Source organism: Physella acuta, unplaced genomic scaffold (genome assembly GCF_028476545.2).
Source record: "Physella acuta isolate Inbredline_101_S28 unplaced genomic scaffold, ASM2847654v3 ptg001014l, whole genome shotgun sequence".
NCBI classification, from domain to species: domain Eukaryota; kingdom Metazoa; phylum Mollusca; class Gastropoda; family Physidae; genus Physella; species Physella acuta.
The window spans coordinates 286,997-310,254 of record NW_026732531.1 but is presented as its reverse complement, the minus strand read 5'-3'; the positions used below and the strand labels follow the sequence as shown (position 1 = coordinate 310,254).

The 23,258-nt window shown below is 37.4% G+C and overlaps 1 protein-coding gene across 1 annotated transcript in view; it reads left to right on the top strand.

Annotated features, from left to right (window-relative positions):
• Positions 1-6: 6 nt before the first annotated feature.
• LOC131954592 (myosin-9-like) overlaps positions 7-23,258 on the top strand; it is a 57,561-nt gene continuing 34,309 nt past the window's right edge. Inside the window, exons 1-6 of the mRNA XM_059318367.1 lie at positions 7-49; positions 645-695; positions 836-916; positions 4,501-4,563; positions 9,312-9,395; positions 10,384-10,428. Coding sequence (XP_059174350.1) covers positions 31-49; positions 645-695; positions 836-916; positions 4,501-4,563; positions 9,312-9,395; positions 10,384-10,428 — 343 coding nt within the window. The 5' untranslated portion in view covers positions 7-30. The remainder of the gene's footprint in view (positions 50-644; positions 696-835; positions 917-4,500; positions 4,564-9,311; positions 9,396-10,383; positions 10,429-23,258) is intronic.

Here is a 23,258-nt window from a genome sequence, read left to right as displayed (position 1 = left end):
TCCATTCAGCATCCTTATGACCATTCATCAATGCTATTGAAATTATCTGGTAATTCATTACATTAAAAATAGCTGATATAAATAGGGTGCATTCAGAAACACATGTTTTTTTAAGCTAAAAAAGAATATTTAAATACTATATAAAAAATGCATTATTTTAGAGCTTGGTTTTGTCATTTAAATTTGTCTATTTAAAAGCACAAAAGTTTTCTGTGTATATGAGTATTTTAATTTTTTTTATGCTAGAACATTTTTGAATGACCTATTTTTTTTAAATATATATATATATATATATATATATATATATATATATGATTTTATATATTATATATATATATATATATATATATATATATATATGATTTTATATATATATATATATATATATATATATATATATATATATATATATATATATATATATATATATATATATATATATATATATAAATATATATATATATATATATATATATAATATATATTTATATATATGCACCGATTCATTTATATTGATGCAGTAGGCGTTTGCATTGTACCAGTGTTTATATTAAATTGCTATCAAGCCATTCTAAAATATTTAGTAACTGGTTAGGCCTATATGTAGCTTATGAAACTTACGTTTTTGCTTATTTTGTTCACAGATGATCACTTTGTACAGAGAAAAAAATCGATGAAACTGAAAGTACAGCTTGGTAAATTATATCTATTAAGCTGAGAAGTTAAAAAACAAGTTATTACATTCGGTTTCTTTTTTAAAGATATATGACTAACATATATATATATATATATTTTTTTTCTCTCTCTCTCTCAAACACATGCCGTTTTATAACAGAACAAGTTCAAAACGAACTAAACGAGATTAAACGAAGGCTTAGAGAAGAAGAGAACGAATCGCAACTTGCAAGTGATTCTGGTAACTAACCGCTTTTGTTTATCCTGACATTTTTATCTTTTCAAACGTTCAATAGTTAATGAGAGTTGATGAAATTAGTGCCAAACTTTAAGGGTGCTACGGCTAAGATCGGAATTATCGCAAGCCTAATTAATACTAATAGTTTCGCTGTCTGTGTATGTATCTATCTGACAAGAACGCTCTAGAGAAAACACAAGGAAATTAAAAACATGCATAGTAATTCGAAAAACGAAGTATGACGCGGTCACATTTAGCATAGAGTAGAAAATAATCTCAAGCCGGAGAGTGCACACAGTAATATGACGTCATTGATTCTCGAGTTAACATTGAATAAAAAGGCAATTTTGTCTAATCTAAGTGGTTTGCGTGAAGAGTTTCTTTCATATAATTCTTCGGGTAGGGGCGAAGCCCCACCCCCGCGTAAGAACGTCTGAGCCCCCCACCCCCCTCCCCAACTCAAAAGAAATTTCTTCATCGATACTCTATAATAAAATTACCGCCTAATTAATGTGTCTAATCTAAAAAGTGGTTTTCTTGCAATTTTTTTAATGCAATTCTTGTTGCTAAGCGCGACACCAGTGTTTCTTTTAGACTTTTTCCTCCCCGGAGAGAGGTGGGGGTACTTGAAATTTTCGAGGGCGGGGGTAGAATTTTCAAGGGAGGGGGCGGACACTGGAAAAAGTATATAATTATATTTCGTTGAATGGGGCGGTAGACATTTTTTTTGGGTGGGTGGGGGGGTGGGGGGTGGGGGTGTGTGTGGGGGGGTGGGGTGGGGTGGTTTTAGTTTAGAGAAAAGAGACAGCACCATCAGCCTAGCGCCAGTTGTATCCTTCCTCAACGGGCCATAGTTTCGCTGTCTGTCTATATATCTATCTATCTATGTATCTATCTGACAAGAACGCTCTAGAGAAAACACAAGCAAATTAAAAACATGCACAGTAAAACGAAAGCGAAGTATGACGTCACATAGAAAATAATCTCAAGCCGAAGAGTGCACACAGTAATATGACGTCATTGATTCTCGAGTAAACATTGAATAAAAAGGCAATTTTGTCTAATCTAAGTGGTTTGCGTGTAGAGTTTCTCTTTTGGTAGGGGCAAAGCCCCAACCCCCTCCCGCCCCCCGGTATAATGTCTAATCCCTCCCCTCTCTCTCTCCCTCCCCCCCCCCCCCCCGCCCGTCGAACGTCTAATCGCTCCCCCCAATCCCACCCCTCTCTCCCTGCCCCCCCCCCCCCCCGCCCGTAGATCGTCTAATCCCAACCCTCTCTTCCCCCCCCCCCCCCCTTGCCTGTAGAACGTCCCCCCTCTCTCCCTCCCCCTACCCCCGTAGAACGTCTAATCCCACCCCTGTCTCCCCCCCCCCCCCCGTACGTAGATAAGAACCTCTATTCCGTTATATTAAACTAACATTATAATACAAACAGCAGTGGGTTTATTTTTTCAAACTGTAACCTGACTAAAAAACCAAAACTGGAGAAAAAAAAAGTTAAAAAGATAAAATGTGTATAAAAGGGGCCAGTGTTCCAGATCCGAAACAAATAAAGACGAGATTTAAGACGGACAAGTTTATTCTGGGAGAGGAAAAGCTCGAAAGAAACTCTAAATGACGTCATATGGTAGAAAATAATCTCAAGCCGGAGAGTGCACACAGTAATATGACGTCATTGATTCTCGAGTAAACATTGTCTAATCTAAATGGCTTGCGTGAAGAGTTTCTTTCATACAATTCTTCAGGTAGGCGCTAAGCCCTGCCCCCGGCAGAACATCTAAGCCGCCCCCCCCCCCCCCCAACTCAAAAGATACGGCGTCATCGATACTCTATAATAAAAAAAGACTGACATTACGGCATAGGCTAATTAATGTGTATAAACTTAAAAGTGTTTGGCATTTAGAGTTTCTTTCATATAATTCTTAGGGTAGTGGCTAAGCGCGACACCAGTGTTTCTTTCAGACTTTTTCCTCCGAGGAGAGGGGAACTTTAAATTTTCTAATCTAAAAAGTGTTATGCGTGCAAAGTTTCTACCATTAGTTTGTATGATCTACATATGCGACCAGTGTCTCTTTCAGACTTTTTCTTCCCCGAAGAGGGAGGGGGGTACTTGAAAATTGTCGGGGTGTGGGGGGATGGGGGAGGTGGAAGGCGGAGCCCTCTATCCCCAAGTAGAGTCGCCTGAAAGAAACTTGAGATTAGGTGCATGGTTTACGACTGTATTTAGTATCAATGCGCGGTAACTAAGTGTAGATCAAGCTTAAATCCGATTAAAATGACGATTCTTGATAAAAATCCGTTTTTAAAGTAATTTGTCGTTTCCGATTCAATTTGAGGTTAAGGTGGTGGCTTTGGTTTTGGTTTAGAAAAATAGACAGCACTATCAATCTAGCGCCCGTTGTATCTTTCCTCAACGGGCCATTTTTCTCGTTTATTTTTTAAGTTCGCACTCAATCCAAATTGCAAGGAAATTAAGGAAACAGTCTTAACCTATTGCCATATTATCTGCTGGGTAACAAGAGTATTTGAATTGAAACTGAGACTGTTTGTTCCTTAAAGACTTAATATATTCTGACTAGCAGAGCTCTCGCAGAATGTAATTTCTACAACATAATCAATTTTTTTCGACACGACAGTTTAACGATAAAGTGGATAACAAAATATCGATTTTATTTTTTTAATAGCTTTACACCTGGAAATATGCAAACACACAGTAATCTAAAGGATCGTTGTTTTTTATGCTGTTATATATATGAAGATTAAACACCATACACCTATTCTTTATATATATATATATATATATATATATATATATATATATATATATATATATATATATATATATATATATATATATATATATATATATATATATATATATATATATATATATATATATATATGTATATATATATGTATATATATATATATATATATATATATATATATATATATATATATATATAATTCTCTTCTGGGAGCCGTTAGAAAACAAGCTGCAAGTGCCTCCTTGCAGTCCCCTCTCTTTCTCTCTATCACTATCACTATCACCCCCACCCCCTACCCCACCCCCACATGGTCTGGTGAGCTGTGCTCACGTTAATGTTTACAAATCATAGTGCCGGGTTTAGTGACGGCTATTAGGGGCAGATAATTTAGTTTGAACCGATTTTAAACTTAGAGGAGGTAACAAAGAGGAGGCTGCTTTCACGGGGGGGGGGGGGTGTAGGGTCGGGGTTAGGGGAAAGGAGGGGGGTTAGTGCTTTAAAGCAAATATTTTCAGTGGCAGCATTGGTACTGTCGAATTCACAAATTATGAATTACTGAAAAGTAGAAAATAAATCAACTAAATAGCGGGTCGGCTCGTATATATATATTTATATATATATTCTTATATATATATATATATATATATATATATATATATATATATATATATATATATATATATATATATATATATATATATATATGTATATATATATATATATATATATATATATATATATATATATATATATATATATATATATATATATATATATATATATACATGCAAAAGTATATGTACACTAAACAATATTAACAGCTGCGACAACACCAGTACATTTTGTGCATCGCAGTGATTACGAAGAACTGTTAAAAAAGCAAGGTGGGCTATTAATGTTGTTGTCATGTTTTTTAAAATCTTTAAAATGTTGGAAGATGAAAGAATATTTAGTGTTTAAACATATATCGTATTTTAAAACCCACAAGTTATTCCTAATGGTTAAAAGCAACGTAGAATTTTTTTTTTGTTCTAAAATGTATTCTACTTTGATGTTTTGCAAATTTTAACTACACTGCTTTGTAAATTAAATAAGACTCTACGACATATAACCATTGTCTTTTTATATTGCTGATATATTTGTTATTTTGTAATACTTTAATACTTTAGTCTCTGCTGATGTTTTTACATTTAATACATGGCTAATAACAGAAAACTGCTGAATTGTGTAATAGTAAGACTTCATTTAAACAATTCAACTTTTTTTGCGCTGTTATGGAAATGCAACTTGCTAAATGATTGATATAAGGACAAAGCCATTTTTAATCAAATCATTCATTTTTTTTTAATTGCATGCAGATTTTCGTCAATACCAAAATTATTTTGTTGATGCACGAGAGTTGACCCATAAAACATAATATTAGGTTATACTGTTGTGTATAGTGTGTTTATGTTATAAGAATGGCATCATTGGGAGTAAGGGAGTCATGTTGCATGAGGCAAAAATTAGTGTGTTAGAGTAACACATATCATTGTTACCAGCCAGGGGGGGGGGGGGAAATAATAAGTTGTAATTTATTGGGCTAGAGCTATACCAGCGGGAGTGTTAACTCCTGGCAGGTTCAACCAAGCTGGGAAGGTCTGCGCGGGTAGGGGTCAGACAAAAGCTAGCACCCTGGTCCTCCAGGTTGGGGGTTGAGCATAAGGTCAGCAACCTTATCTCGTAAAACAAATTACCCGCTACAGAAACGCAGACAGAGAGAAACAAAGACAGCTCGGACCAGGGGAAAAATGGATCTCCCGATGGAGAATTTATGAAGCCGGGTGGTGAAAGCCAATATGTATTGGAAACCACCAGGTCGACCACCATTATTTCCACTAGGACCACCATCAATATTGGAGCTTGGAATGTCCGCACGATGTACGAAGCTGGAAAAGCAACCCAAGTAGCAGCAGAAATGAGACGCTATAAAATAGCTATCCTGGGTGTCAGCGAATCAAGGTGGACTGGCTCAGGACAAAAAAGGCTGATATCAGGAGAGCTACTGCTGTACTCAGGTCATGAGGATGAAAATGCACCACATACTCAAGGAGTTGCACTCATGCTATCAAATCAAGCACAAAGGGCTCTCATCGGATGGGAGGCACACTGCCCGCGGATCATAACAGCTACCTTTAAAACTAAAATAAGACGAATAAACATGGACATAATACAGGCCTACGCCCCAACAAATGACAGCAAAGAGGAGGACAAAGACGAATTCTACAACAGGCTAATGACCATTATCCAGAACCGCCCAAGAAGAAACATCCTTATACTCATGGGCGACTTCAATGCTAAGATTGGAAGCGACAACAGAGGATATGAAGAATGTATGGGACAGCAGGGTTTAGGTGAGATGAACGAAAACGGAGAAAGATTTGCTGACTTGTGTGCCACAAATAATTTAGTCATTGGCGGTAGTCTCTTTCATCATAAAAGGATACATAAAGCTACTTGGGTATCACCCGACCTATCTACAGAAAACCAGATAGACCATATATGTATCTTAAAAAAGTTCAGGAGATCACTTCAGGATGTACGCGTCAAGAGAGGAGCTGATGTTGCTTCAGACCATCACCTACTGGTAGCTAAAGTAAAACTCAAGCTGAAGAAAAACATGTTGGAAAACAAAAGGAAATACAGGTACAACACAGGCCTGCTAAAGGACCCATCTAAACTCAACGAATTTAAACTTCATATGTCCAATAGGTTCCAGGTACTACAAGAACTAATAGAAGAAGAGACGATGGAGGAAACATGGGAAAAAACTAAAAGTATATTAACATCAACATGCGAAGAAGTGCTAGGCCCTATCAAAAGACAAGCGAAGGAATGGATATCAGCAGATACCATGAAAATTATTGAAGAGAGAAAAAGAAAGAAGGCAACATTAAACAACAGCCGCACACGGGCTACGAAATTAAAAGCACTGGAAGAATACACCGAAACGAACAAAAATGTAAAGAAACACATAAGGAAAGACAAACGGAGCTATTTGGAACTGCTGGCAAGAGAAGCGGAAGAAGCACTGTACCATGGTAATATTAGGGACGTGTACAATACAATTAAGAAGATATCTGGTAAGTACAGTAAGCCAGAGAGGCCAGTGAAAACCAAAGATGGAAAGACAATACCTGATGCGGAAGGACAGATGAAGAGATGGGTAGAACATTTTGAAGAACTACTGAATAGACCAACACCAGAGTGCACGCAAGACATACCACCAGCTGAAAGTGACCTCCCTATAGACTGCAACCCACCTTCAAAAGAAGAGATACATAGAGCTATAAAGCAGCTGAAAAATTGGAAGGCTCCAGGAATAGATGGTATACCGGCAGAAGCACTGACAGCAGATATAGAAACTAGCACCACACTACTATACACACTCTTCAAGAAAATCTGGGAAGATGAACAAATACCAGAGGAGTGGAAGGAGGGACTACTCATAAAGCTTCCAAAGAAAGGCGATCTTAGTGCATGCTCTAACTATAGAGGGATAACACTTTTGTCCATCCCAGGCAAAGTCTTCAACAGAATATTATTAAACAGAATGAAGGAAGCCATAGATCCCCAGCTTCGAGATCAACAGGCGGGCTTTAGGAAGGAAAGGTCATGCATAGACCAAATTGCTACCCTGCGCATCATCATTGAACAGACCCAAGAGTGGAACTCATCTCTCTATATTAATTTCATAGACTATGAGAAGGCCTTTGATAGCCTGGATAGGCAGTCAATGTGGAAATTGTTGAGACACTACGGGGTGCCACAGAAAATAGTCAACATTATTATGTCTTCATATGAAGGTCTCAAGTGTAGAGTAGTGCATGGCCAACAGACTACAGAGGCCTTCCCAGTACGGACCGGAGTAAGGCAGGGTTGCCTACTTTCACCATTCCTGTTCCTACTGGCCATAGACTGGGTTATGAAGATGTCAACAGAGAAAACGCGAAACGGTATACAGTGGACATTGTGGAGCCAGCTGGATGACCTGGACTTTGCTGACGACCTGGCCCTCCTTTCTCACACACAACAGCAAATGCAGGATAAAACCAACAGGGTTGCAAATTTTTCTACAAGCCTGGGTCTGAACATCCACAGAGGGAAAAGTAAAGTTCTCAAAGTCAATGCATCAAACAACAACCCTATAACACTGGCAGAAGAAGCCCTAGAAGAAGTGGATAGATTCACCTACCTTGGAAGTATTGTTGATAAGCAGGGTGGGACAGAAGCAGACATAAAAATAAGGACGGGTAAGGCAAGAGCAGTCTTCAACCAACTAAAAAATGTTTGGGGTTCGGGAGATTTAACCCTTAGAATAAAAATCCGGATCTTCAACACACTAGTAAAACCTGTTTTACTCTATGGAGCTGAGACATGGAGAATAACTGCTATAAATAAGAAGAAAATACAATCATTTATAAACGCATGTCTCAGAAAGATCCTGCGAATTCGCTGGCCTAAAACCATCAGAAATGATGTTCTATGGCAACGGACAAATCAACTGCCAGTGGAAGTAGAGATCCTCCAGAGAAAATGGAAATGGATTGGCCACACACTCAGGAAGCCTGTATCCAGCATAACAAGACAGGCCCTCACCTGGAATCCACAAGGCAGGAGGAAGAGAGGCAGACCAAGAAAGACCTGGAGACGTGACCTGGAAGAAGACACCAAGAAGATTGGATACACCTGGGGACAGTTGGAGAGACTAGCCCTGGACAGAGACGTCTGGAAAGCTCTTGTCAGCGGCCTATGTCCCAGTAGGGACGACAGGCAAACATGACATGACATGATGAATTTATTGGGCTGCGGCCCCTGTGGGACCGCAATTGTAGATGTAGTTTTTTTCACGCTCTTCGGTGCGCGAATTTTACCTGTGTTCCATGTCATGTGACATGGAATTATGGGTAGTTCGTGTCTGTGGCCTTGTCAGTCAGAACCAAGGCTGCTGTGGACACGGACGGTGACGTTGCCTATAGGTAGATCATGTAAACCTAATGAAGGGCTACCGTTTTTCTGTTTTCTACACTGTTCTACCGTCCTACATCGCCGTTTATGGCTTGATGTTAATGTCAATAAAGCAAGCAGTTGACAACAGCGTCGTTCCACTATGTGCTTTATCTCAGGGTAAGCCCTTTTAAACACAACACCACAGTGGGTAATAAGCATCCCCATTGATTAGTGTTACATTAGCTTCTGTATTATTATAAATCAATAAACACTGATTTAAATACTGTAATGCTGGTCTGAGCGAATATAAAAGTAGTTTAATAATATTAATACTAGTTTTAATATTCGATTATTAATAAACACCAATGCATGTTGAATAAAGTATGAAAATTATTTTAAAAAACCGTTAGGCGAGTACATTTTTCAAGGAATTTTAATTTTCGTAATTGCAAAACATAGAATTATATTTATATCTTCGTATAATTTAGAAATGATAAAAAAAATTAATTATTAAAAATTACCATATTTAATTTTCATTCGATATTCATACAAAAATTAATTTGAATTGATTTAATATAAGAAATGAAATAACTGGCCATTTCACGAATATATGTTGTACTTTGTGTTATTTTATTCCTAATAGAGGAGATGCAAACCAAACTAGCGCGGCTCGAGGAAGAATATTCTCATTATAAGTTGTCTTGTGAAAAACTCGAGGAGGAAAAAGGTATGCTTATTTAATTTAGATCACATGTTGTAATCGAAATTTCTGTACAAAAATATCTATAAAACGTACACTCTTTTAAATTCAAGTCGGGCGATCATCACATTTTATGCTTGATTTTGTTTTTATGATTACATTAGGTAACTACGGTCTTTTTTTTTTTTCAAAACATGTTTATACAATTTTAAGTCGACTTAGCTTTAGCATTCAACATAACGTAAAACACTAAATACACTTGGTAATTTCGAAGATGGACATAATTCTTACATGTAGTTTTTATGGAGGCCAGTAAAGATTATTCACTGACACAGAATTGTTATGATTATTAACATAATAAAGACGGTGACCCGTCAAAAGAGCGCACGACAAAAGAGCGCCGACATAAGAGCGCAGACAAAAGAGCGCCGACATAAGAGCGCAGACATAAGAGCGCAGACAAAAGAGCGCCGACATAAGAGCGCCAACAAAAGAGCGCAGACAAAAGAGCGCCGACATAAGAGCACAGCCAATTAAAAAACACATGTTGTACGCTAAACGAATATGACATGGTTAACACGTGTTTTAATTAAACAATCGGCGGTACGATAAAACGACCTTTTTATTTATATATTATTGTTAATATGTTATGAATGCAGTTAAAGAAACTGAACAATTAGTTTTTAAATGAATCCATACAGATTTAACATCAAACGATGCCTTCTGATCTGAGTAAATTTTCATGTTCCTATTTATTAAATCTGTTTTTTCAATTTTTAATTTGCGCTCTTATGTCGGCGCTCTTTTGTCGGGAAATTAGTGCGCTCTTATGTCGGCGCTCTTATGTCGGCGCTCTTTTGTCTGCGCTCTTTTGACGGGGTGCCAATAAAGACAAGTAATATAAATCCATTTTAAATAATATTAGTTAAAGCTTCCAAACAATGTTTTCACTATTAACGTTATTACTTTGAAAGGTTTTTAATGTTTGAATTATTTATAATAAATATTAAAACAGATGAGCAGATACAAGAGACAACCAAAAACCTCGAAAAACAAAACCGTAAGTAAATGGTAATTTTAAGTAAGTGAAATACAAAAATATAATATTTGATTTATAATTATAATTATATATACATTTTATTATGTAATGCATTCAGCATTCAACATTTGATTTTGAATTATTTAATCTATTTGCCCATTTCAACATTTCAGTAAAGATAAAAAATGAAGTCTTTTAAACTTTTCTTGGAATTTTAATAAAACAAGACTTCATTCATTTTTAAATATCGGGAGATATAACTATGGAACTAGAAAATACGAGAAAAAATCTCGACAAAAGCCTCACGTATATTGAACAGATATGTAAAGAAAAACATAAGCATACTAAATGTTTAAAGGGGTATACGCATTAAAAACAAGTAATTAAAAAAATTCTAGTGACAATTTTAGCGCAATTTCCTTATGTTATCTAAAAATAGCTCTTTCGTAGAGTAAATCAAGAGCAGGGTTAGTAAAACCATTGGTTAGTTATTAAAACGTTTTTTCTTTAATTTTTTTTCAGTATTTTACATGTTTTATTTGCAATAGAGTAATATGATTAAAAACCATTGCGCGCCTAGCTACCGAACGTGATGTCGCAGCCATTGAACGTGATGGCGCAGCTATTGAACGTGATGACGCGTGTGGTGTGGTTGGCTAGACATGCCTACTAATTCGGTCCAAATTTTAATTAATTCATAAAAAAATTAATTAGGCATCCAATTATTAAGTCAAATTTAATTTCAGATTGCATTGTCAGTAGTATATTAGGTCACTTTTGATTATTATTTTTGGCGGAGGAGCGAAGGCGCAGGCGCAAAGGCTATATAGCAAAATACTCCCCGCCTGGGGGAGGCGGATGTACAATGACATATAGCAAAATACTCCCAGCCTGGCGCATCGCAGGGGGAGGCGGATGCGCGGGAAGGCGCAAAGACATATAGTAAAATACTACGCCAACTGGGGTTGGCGGAGGTGGAGGGTGGCGCAGCCTGGTACAATGAGATATAGTAAAATACTCCCAGCCTGGCGCAGGGTGAAGGGTGTAGGATGAGGGTGAAGGGTGAGCCTGGCGCAATGAGATATAGTAAAATACTCCCCCACCCTAGGGTGGCGGAGGAGCGGAGGGTGGGTCACCTTTGGTGACGTAATCACTGACCTTGTGACGTATTCATTGACCTTGTGACGTAATCATTGACCTTGTGACGTAATTAGTGACCTTGTGACGTATTCATTGACCTAGTTACGTAATTTTAATGATTTTTTTAATGAGTTTTAATAAGTTTTTTTAAATTTTATTTTAAAATTAGTTTGAATTTTAATTTAATTACATAGTTTACTTTTTAATTATTTTTATTGAGTAGTTACGTAATTTTATTTTGTTTATTTTGTTTATTTTAATTTTTTAAATTTTTAAATTTTTAAATTTTTAAATTTTTAAATTTTTAAAAAATTTTAATTTTTTAAAATTATTATTTATTTTGTTTTGTAATTTTTATTAACGAGTTACGTAATTTGCTTATTTGTTTGAAATTCATTTTATTTCTTTGTATATTGCTTTAAATTCTCCAACACAATGAACGTGTACAAAAAACAGGTTACATTCTCCAACACAACGAACGTTACAAAAATAGAACATCCATTAACCAGCCGTGCAACACGTGTTACTTATCGATCCGCAATCCTTTGTTGTTTTTTTTTGTTTTGTTTTTACACGCGCCGCCCGGAGATTTATGGGTATTATATTGATTGCAGCCACGGGGCCATCAAATGAGGGTCCGCCTAATTAAATTGGTCATGCATCGTGGCTTTATGTGTTGTTCGCCGAAGCGAACACCGCAAGGGTTATAGTAATTAATCGAAAGAGCTAAGTGGTTAACCGCAAAGCCACCATTAAGTGTTGGAACACCTGTTACCACTTTAATTGATTTTTTCCCCCGGTTGGGTCCCGTGCTTTTTACTAACGGTTATACGCGCAGTATCATAGGTTTTTTGATCGAGTAAAGAAATAATATTGATCGACCCGGGTCGACCCCGTGTGTTGTATGTAGTTGGTATATCAATGTTTTGTTGTTGGTTGGTGTAGAGTTTATGCGAGGGTCGGTGGAGATTTCACCGAGGCAGGTTACAAACTAGGACCATCCATGTTCTTGGAATTGTTGTGGATAGAATGTATACTAGAGTCTGTGAAGTTTTCACCGAGGTTGGTTTTGAACTCGGACCATGCATGTTTAGGAATTATACTAGGGTAGTATGGTTTTGGTTTCACAATGGGTTGGTTCAAAGTTGTTACATGCATGCTTTGGAGTTAGTAGGTTTCAAACTAGGGTCGGTAAAGTTTTCACCGAGGCAGGTTACAAAGTTGTTACATGTATGTTTTGGAAGGGGTTGGTGGATGGTTTATACTAGAGTCGGTGAAGTTTTCAACGATGCAATATTTTTTGTCTTTACAAGTTCGCTTTGTGATTGTGTGTGTGTGTGTGTGTTTGAGTGTGAGTGTGTGTGTGAGTTCATACTAGGGTCGGTGAAGTTTTCAACAAGACAGGTTTCAAATTCGGTCCATCCATGTCTTAGAGTCGGTTGGTGGATGGTTTATACTAGGGTCGGTGAAGTTTTCCCGATGCAATATTGTTTTTGTCTTTACAAGTTCGTTTTGTGATTGTGTGTGTGTGTGTGTGAGAGAGAGAGAGAGAGCTTTTTGGTTTGACCGAAAAAAGTTTGGTTTGCGGTGTATAACAGACACCGATGTTTTGACCGCGTAGGACTTCATAGTTGGATGGGAAAGTTGTCACAACTTTTAATTAGCTAATACAATAAATCACAAAAGAGCATTTAAATGTATATAAAAAATTTATTTACTTAAAACAACTCGTGTGTGTGTGTGTCTGTGTCTGTGTCTGTGTGTGTGTGTGTGTGAATGTGCAACCCGTACAAAACGACAGTCTGGATAATGGCGTCGATGTTCTTCTTCTACCACATCACCCGTTTCCCAACCCCTCAACGTATTCAAACAGAAAACACACTTGACAAGGTCGCCAGGTCCAATGAAGATAAAACCATTTTTAGCCAAACTGATAGGGTCCACAGGGTAGACGTCGGACCAACACCCTGAAAATGTTTGCAACCTTTCCTCCTCATCAGGCAACCTGAAGTCAATGTCCCTCTCGAAAGCTGGGCTGGGTGGTGGTGGTGGCGTCTCATCAAGGGGTTCAATAAAGGTTCCACCTATAGGTCGCTGTACAAACACTCTCTCATAACCTAGATTCATCTCCCCTTGATTAGTCTCATGAAAGCTACTGAGCATCTGTACAGGATACAATCTCACTTCATCCGGTCCAATATCAAGACCAGTTTCCGTTTGCTCCAACATTCCCGTGCTCTCAGTGGAATCCCATCCACAGCACTGAAGACAAAAACATTCAACGGACATGGTATAGGGTTCTTATACTGCGGTGTATATAGTATTCCCTGAATACTGTTTTACCACGCCTGGGTGGGCTACCGCTCAATGCCGTAAAGAGCTGTTTCCAACTCGGATCCAGTATTTTAAATGGTTGATTTTGATTCCAGTCATACATCTTATACAGGATACCGAGTTACATAACTTTCAGGGACAAGTAACAAAACAATAACTCACATCAAAAATTAAAAAAAGGCCGTTTATATAATAAGTTTTTATTGAATAAAAACAACCCCATCAGCATACAGTCAAGGTTCTGTCTTATTTACATATTTACATTAAAGTCTCGTTAAAGGCACGATTGGTAAACTAAAAGGTCTTATATGTCTAGGGGAGATGTTGTGTCATTGTCTGCGTCTACTTGTCTTTTAATATAAAAGTAAGAAAATGAGTTTCTGTGTTGGGTGTAAGTATATATCCCCGTGTTGTATGCTCTGAACCCTGTGTTTGTCCCACCACTTGGTTCCTTTGTTGTGAGGACCTGCATGAAAGATTCTTTGCCTAGTGTGTTGTGATTTTTAGATAATCCTTTGGTTGATGTTTTATTATAGTCGCCAAAACAGTGGTACGTCTTGCTACATAAAGATACCATCCCATCCCCTTCATATTCTAGCTTAAACAACCCCGGTGTTCTCTTTTCATAAATTTTCCTAGCCCTACACCCCAGACAATGACTATCTACCGTGCCTTTGCCGCTTATAAATTGTGGTCTATGTAAGTCGCATACTTCTGAGGGGAACCATTTATCGTAAATGTCAAAAAACTCGTGTTCTAGTCCCGGTCTAACGGCTTTTAACAAGTCATCGGTACTTAAGGCTAAGTATAAACTGTCAGTGTCCATCTCACATAGCTGAAAGTCTGTTCTATCTATATACCTGTCTATAAAATCATAATAAAATTCTAACATCCTAAGTTTCGCGTACTGATAAACGAAAAACCCTATCTGAAGAGGGAGATCCCAAACTATCTTCTTTTTAACGTTTCTACTTCGTAAACATCATCGGTAAGTTTTGTTATTTTTTTTTAAATCGCAGATTATTAATACAAACCCCTATATCCCTAGCACTACAGTAGGTCATGTCCGCATGTCGTGTTTTATCCGTCAAAGTTTTACCATATGCCGCGTTTCCTAACAATTTCATTGTTTCACTCGTTATCGCGTATTTGTCGTCTATGTCCCCCTTTCTTCGCGCGTCTGAAACTGTATCCCCAAATGTCTTAAAACAGGAAACCGGATTATATTCAACTACTTGATAAATTTTAGTTACTACCAACCCATGATTTAAATACCACTTTAAAAGGGGGGTCGCTAATAAAATTTTCTCCCCTGTAAAGCTACCGATTAAAGTCCGTCTACCGCTAGTTAATAAGTTGTTGTCGAGCGCGTATTGTCTCATAAACGGTCCGATGTCGTCGCGCGTAACGTTAGTATTTTTGAAAATCGGTGTCATCTCACTAAAATGTTCTCTTAAACTATCCGGTAATTTAATGTCGCATTCTATCAGTCCAAAACATGAGTCGTCTAAAACAGAATCGATGATCTGTTTTTCAGTCAGGGGCCATTTCTTACCATAGGTCGGTGTCGGTGTCTTTTGTGATTTGTCAATAGAGTTTAAATACTCTTTAATAGTTGGGTTCATTTTTATGTGGTTCCCCCACTCACATTCCCACATTTCTACGACTTTAACGTCAACAGTATCTGTAATGTGACCTACTTAGGTCTTTTTGCTTTATTTATATTTAATCTCCTGAGTTATGTATTTGTCCTTGGGAGAATTGTCAGTTCACTAGTACGAATCGGTCAACTGAACTCTGTCACATCAGGTGATTGTATTTTTAATCCCTGGCAGAACCTCAACCAATGGTCTTGCGACTGTGAGGATCCTTGACAGATCCTCAACCAATAGTCGTAAGACTTTTGAGTTATTTCCCCTTAATCTGAGTTGTATTTAATCTCGGGTTTTTTCATGTCTAAAGGCAGCCAGATTGACCTTTGGACCAGGAGAGTTGTGCCGGTGGTTATGTGTGCCACTTTTTCAGTATTGTTATTTTGTGACATGATTAACACCTTTTGTATAAGGTATTGTGTGGCAAGTTGTAGTATTTCTAATATTTTGTTCTGGTGTATTATTGCACCTTTTTGATTACTTCGGTGATAGTTTGACCTTTATTTGGATTTCTATTGTTGTAGAGGCAATAAGTCTCTTCTTGGTTTTATGTGGTAATTATGATGCCATTCAGTTGTGTGAAGTATTGATCTTTATTGGTGTATAATATACTAAGCCACAGCTGTGATATATTGTGATTTTCTCAAACTGTAAGTTGGAGTTTTTGAGTTTATTTATTGTACTCTTAGAGTCTGTACATTTTGAACTTACCTAGTGTCATAATCTTATACATTTATTAAAAAGGTATTGATAGTTTAAGTCGTGTTGAGTCTCTTCGATTTGTCGTGTTTTACCCCTAGACAGTATTAACGAGCTCACGGCAAGTTGTTGGGATTCCATTAGAGTGACTTCTATCGGTACCATACCAAACGAACCTGGGGTGTCCGCTCCCTCCGCGGCTGTCGGAGAGCGGTCCATAACAAGTAAGGTACTTCGTAATTTCGTTTGTCTTTTTAAATAACTCAGTCAAGGGTCTGTTACTAATAGGATTTACTGTTCTGTCTTTAGTTAAAGGGCAGTCAGGGTGTCCACGAAAGAGGCAGCCATGGAACTGATAAACGGTTCGAGTGTTCGCGTCCCACCCGTCTACTCTTATATGGCGGGATCCTAAGCTAACTTCGCCCCCGTTAAACGCGGTTTTTAAAGTTACCCCCTTTGTTTTTGAAACCCACGATAACCACTGAAAGGCCTGTTCCCCATAATGATTCGCTTTACGCGGTCTAAACCCCTCCTCACTATTTCTAATAATCGGAAATCCCGTCGGCATTTTTTGCATTAAAGACCGTAAATAATGAACCCTTTTCGTGATGTCTATGAAAAATAACGGAGGGGCCGCCTACGATATTATTTCGGATTGTTTTATGTAACTCTGATTTGAGCTCGGAACACAAAGAAAAAGAAACGTTTTTGGGAAGTGTTTTAAATAAGTATTTTAAGGTTACCCCCGGGACAGAAATCGCGTCTTTGAAAATATCAACCCCTAAATTTTTGTAAAAATTAGTTTGCTGCTCGAGCGCCTCGATAAACGGTTTTACATCGATATTGTTGTACCATATAAGATAATCTTTAAAAGTTTGCATCCCCTTCTCTACCCAAATTTGCCTACACATCGCGTACTCCTCGTCTGAAATGTTACAATTTTTTAATGATGAAAAAAAGGCCGAATGCGGAGGTAAACACGTTTCATCTAAGACGGCTATATTTTTGACATATTCGTACGGGAAAAAGCCTTTGGTCTCTTTAACATTATACGCGGCGAGGTATTTACTATAGCTAAACCCTGGTGCTAGATAATTAACTATATCTAAGAACTTTAATTTATTTGTTGATATACACATGAAATTATTATTTCTTTTAACTACATATTTAAACGGTGTTTGTTTACCTTCTACGTCGTCTTCATCATCGTTACAACTAGATCTAGGTCCTTCCTCTAACCCCTCTTCTGTGTTTGAATAAGCTAAAAAGTACTGAATAAAATACGGCTTAACGAGATTTATATCGTATTTTCCTGAATTAAACCTTATAACCGGCATTTGTCGCAAATACTCGTCTAATCTACCGCTAAGAAACCTATCAATTCCTTTGTCGTTCGACTTATTATCACTACCCCTAGCTTTAGGTGGAAATAACTTCCTGATTTGCTTAAAAATAGGATCGAATTGTTTTCTCAAAATTCCATAAGCTGCCTCAGCGATTATGTGGAGTCTGTCAATAACTCTAGTCACTAATTCTTGAGGGTCACCAGTCGAAATAAAACAGATGGGTTCGACGAACCCATCTACGTTTGCGGCAACAGAGCAAGACAAAGGCACGTGTTTGGCTACGCTTTTTGTAACTCTACCTAACGTGGGTAACTCGGTATGGTCGAAATAGCATTCGAAATCGTAAGTTGCTCGGAAGGGATAAACAAAGTTACTATCTACATCTAACCCATAGGACGCTAAAAACTCCCAGATTGTTTGCTGTGTCTGATAAAGCCCTCCCTTATACCTATCTACGGGTTTCCCCCCATTACACCCTTTCACGTGTCTGTTCAATTGTTGAACGGTGGGCCATAATTTGTTACACACAAAACACGCGAAAGAGTGACCCGCCCCACCTATATTATTAATGTACATAAACTGATTTTGAAAAAATAAAAGATACAGTCTCCCTAAACCTATCACTACTTCTAAGTTTCGGAGAAAGGATCTGGTTTTCGTCAAATTCAAAAATCTCAATATTTACACTAAAACAGGACTCTAAGAGGGGAATTTCGACCAACCTAACCCCGCTAAATTTATCCAAGCTCCTGAGACCTTGGTGCGCTTGCCACTGTTTCGCGAGTTTTAATGTTGGTTTGCTAAGATTTATTATGGATGCTCCTAAATGTGTGGCTAAACATCTAAAAAAGGAAAAATTGTCTGTGTAGGGTTTTGAATTTGAATCCTGTTGTAACATGTTAATGGTGTGATTATGTTTAATAAAGTCAGGAATGTCTGTAAGACGGGATGTGGGTGAAGCTTTGTCTGTGGTCGTGTGTAAGCCTACTGCATCTCCCCTAAGGTCGTCTACAGGAAAAATAGGGGTGTGTGAATTAAGGTTACTGTCATTGTTAGTCTTTACGCGTTTGTTGTTTGCTATGTCGTCATACGTCGTATGTCGTTTTAAGGGGCTAGTGTTGGTTGCAGTATGGTCTGTTTGACTCGCTGATGGGAGTTGGACAGTATGTGTGTCGGTCACTAATGTGGGTTGGTGTGTTTGTGTGGGTGGGTGGCCGGAAAGAACCGCAACGGAAAAAAGCGCAACGGAAAAAAGCGCAAATCAAAAAGCGCAACGGAAATAAGCGCACACGGAAAAAAGCGCAAAGAGAAAAAAGCGCACACAGAAAAAAGCGCAAAGAGAAAAAAGCGCACACGGAAAAAAGCGCAAAGAGAAAAAAGCGCAAACGGAAAAAAGCGCAAACAGAAAAAAGCGCACACGGAAAAAAGCGCAAACGGAAAAAAGCGCAAACGGAAAAAAGCGCAAACAGAAAAAAGCGCAAACGGAAAAAAGCGCAAACAGAAAAAAGCGCACACAGAAAAAAGCGCAAACAGAAAAAAGCGCAAACGGAAAAAAGCGCAAACAGAAAAAAGCGCACACAGAAAAAAGCGCAAACGGAAAAAAGCGCAAACAGAAACAGAAAAATGCGCAACCAGAAAAAACACAAAGAAAAATGTGCAAAAGAGAAATTTAGCACAAAGACCATATGGACTAGATGACACATTTATACATGACTGTTAGAGCTGCTGTGAGAGTGTCGTGTTTGATCACGTGATCTACTACCATTTAAAGCGTACCACTACCATCTGCATTCCCATCACCTCGATACAGGCGATAATCACTTTACACAATGCCTATTATTTTCTTGGTCAATAATTATTCAACTACTATTCTCATATAAATAAACATCAAAATATCATTGATATCAACATTACATGAAGTATCTCTCAATTATGTATTTAATATTATCATGACGCACCTACCTACGCACCTTCCCACCTACCCATTTACCCACCTACCCACTTACCCACCTACCCACTTACTTACTTACCCACTTACCCACCTACCCACTTACCCACCTACCCGCCTACCCACCTACCCACCTAAAAAGTATCGACGAAGTTCGTTAGTTTCGTAAACTGCACTAGACATATTTTTTTAAATGAAAATTCATTGACATATTATGTTACATATATGTTATATTTTGCGACAACCTTAATTAGTGCGTTGGGCTAGTGTGAACACTCACTTCGAATTAACTCAATTACATGCTATTTATTTTAACATTACACGGTAAGCGTCACCCAACTGTTGTGATGTGAGGTGAGGACAGGTTCGACAATAAACCAACACGAAAGTACGAAAGAGACATAGATTGCCTATTAGAGAATGGACCCCTTAACATTCCTAACCCCACCATATATATATATACTAGTTCAGCCAAAGAGGGGAAGGACCAAAAAACAATAGAATTTATAGAAAATATAGGCCTGTACTATTATTAGTGTCTCCCCCCACCCCCCCCCATACCCCAACAAAAGTTTCAAGTGCCCCCCCCCCGGAGAAAAGTGTGTAAGAAACAATGCTCTCATGGCGTAAAGGGGGCGGTGAGAAAATATATATATATATATATACTAGCCGTCCCGGCCAGGCCCTGCTCTGGCTTCTGTAAAAAACCTTTCTGTTAAAGACCATTACCTGTGTGTTTAGTAATCATCATAAACCCGGCATTGCACACCCAAACCAAAACCAAAACAACAAAACGCAAACATAACGCTAACACAATTACAAATACAAACGAAAACAAAAACCTAACAACTAACCCAACCACAACCACAAACACCAATACGAACACAAAGAAAAAAAAAACGAAAAAGCAAACGAAAACAAACCAAATCCAAATGCAAAACCAACCACAAACCCAAAGAAAAAAACACAAACGAAAAAACAAACGAAAACAAACCAAATACAAACGCAAAACCAACCACAAACACAAATACAAACACAAACGCAAAGAAAATAAAACACAAACGAAAACGAAAAAAGAAAGAACAAAAACGAACCAAATCAAAACGCAACCACTAACGCAAACCCAACCTAAACACAAAGAAAACACTAACGCGAACATGAACGCACAGTGCTCAGAGTCTAGCCCGGGGCGGAATCGCCTGTTTCAGCTTAATAAACGACTATAGTACCCCAACTTATTCATAGTCTTTTGCACTCACTTTAATGAACGTAGGCGCGAAACCGAACACGGGAGGCCCGGGACCCCAAATAGCACCCTGTCTGGGCGCCAGAGGACGCCCGGATTTGATTCACTTAAAGACTATAGTAACCTTTCTTACCCATAGTCTATCGCACTGTTAAAAACAAAACTATGCAGCATAGCGCTCACACGATAGCCCAGGGTGCCAAATCAAACCGTGCAAGGGCGCCGGCGGACGCGCCTGTTTCAATTTAGTGAACAAAAATGATAATACTCCAAGCTTATCCGTAAATGGAAAGAAATAAACATATAGGATTTGTAGGACCTGGCTTATTAAATGTTATTGATTTAAAAAAAATATTGAACAGTATGTTCAGTGTATAGAATAAATAAAAGGCAGTGTTAAAAATACCTAACGACATTGCACTTAATCAATCCCCGCTAATTATGTAATTATTTTTTTTTTCTTAACACCAAAAACAAAGTAATAAAATGTAAATTCTTTCTTCTTAAGAATTTTTTTTATTAAAGGGAAGTAACTGTGCAGTCAATACATTTCCGACACAATTTTAGAAATTTTATAAACGTCGATACACTTTTTAAAAATTTTATGTCGCGTTCATAATTGAAAATTATTCTTCTAAGTAAATAGAATGAAAATTGTTTTTAAAGACTTTCAATGGTAATTTTTTCCCACGTTTTCTTTAACTTGCTTTCTCTGTGTGTTTGTTTGTCTTTCCAATCCAATCTTGCGATCGAAATTTCTGGCACTTCCCAGTTAGCTAGCGCGCTGAAATTTTCAGGGAAGCTTTGTTTTGGATGACAATTGAATATTCTATTGTTTTTATTACTTAATTAATCCATGGAAACATTTTATTGATCATTTTAGACCGCTATATAATTGTACCAAAAAACGTGGGGAAAAAGGGACATTACCCAGTAACTGTAATTTGATGAAAACAAGGTTCGGCACTCCCCCTCTTTTTGCTTACTGAGTAGTTGTCACGCGGTGTTTGTGTACAAACAACCATAACCTAACAACTGGTGGCCAGTTTGGGGGAGACTATATGGTCGAGTGGTTGGGCACACGATTGCTATCCCACTCGACACGGGTTCAAATCTATGTTTTCTAGTCAGTAACGTATTCACACAACGTGTTTTTTACGAGTTGTCTTTTTACGAGTTGTCTTTTTACGAGTTGTCTTCGTTTACCCCAAAAAAAAGTGAAAAGATAAAATCGATAGCAAGATTTTAATGCAAACAAACAGACGAAGACTAAAAAGTAGAAAATAATAATCATTAAAAAAGTTTTTAAAAACCCACGTTTTCTGATTGAACTAAAAAGTAGAAAATAAATACTATACATCACAATAATGCAAGCGATCACTCTACTATAAGCGATCAAAAACGTGGGGCGCCGTGATTTTCTTACAGTTTCTAATACTGTTGACTCTCTATAAGCTCCCTAATAAAAGTCAATAGTATTATCTAATCAATAGTAATATAACTTTTACTTCGGCGCCCCACGTTTTTGATCGCTTATAGTAGAGTGATCGCTTGCATTATTGTGATGTATAGTATTTATTTTCTACTTTTTAGTTCAATCAGAAAACGTGGGTTTTTAAAAACTTTTTTAATGATTATTATTGACTCGTAAATTTAGACTGTGAGCACGATAAAAAATCTAACACTTAAATCCATAGAACTGTCAACGACAAACTTTTTTGCCACACGTTACAGAACTGAGCTTTATATTATATATATATATATATATATATATATATATATATATATATATATATATATATATATATATATATATATATATATATATATATATATATATATATATATATATATATATATATATATATATATATATATATATATATATATACCGAGGGGTCTATGGGGGGGGGGGGGTTATGACCCCCCATAAACCCCCCCCCTGCCTACGCCACTGCATATAAGTATTCGCATAGATTTAGAGTAGCGTCCCTTTTGTTTACATGTTTTCATTACCCTTCAAACAAAAGTCTATTTTAGTTATATTGAGATTAAAGAATGTAAATAAATAGTATACACAATTCTGTAGAATAGGAACGATTGGGAGGGAAGTGACATTTAGCGCAGTAAATTTAGAAGTTAGGTAGGGTATAATAAATGGTGGGGTTAGGAAAGTTAAGGGGTCCATTCTCTAATAGGCAATCTATGTCTCTTTCGTACTTTCGTGTTGGTTTATTGTCGAACCTGTCCTCACCTCACATCACAACAGTTGGGTGACGCTTACCGTGTAATGTTAAAATAAATAGCATGTAATTGAGTTAGTTCGAAGTGAGTTTTCATACAAGCCCAACGCACTAATTAAGGCTGTCGCAAAATGTAACATATATGTAACATATGTCAATGATGTCAATGAATTTTCATTTTAAAAAAAAGATGTCTAGTGCAGTTTACGAAACTTACGAACTTCGCCGATACTTTTTTGGTGG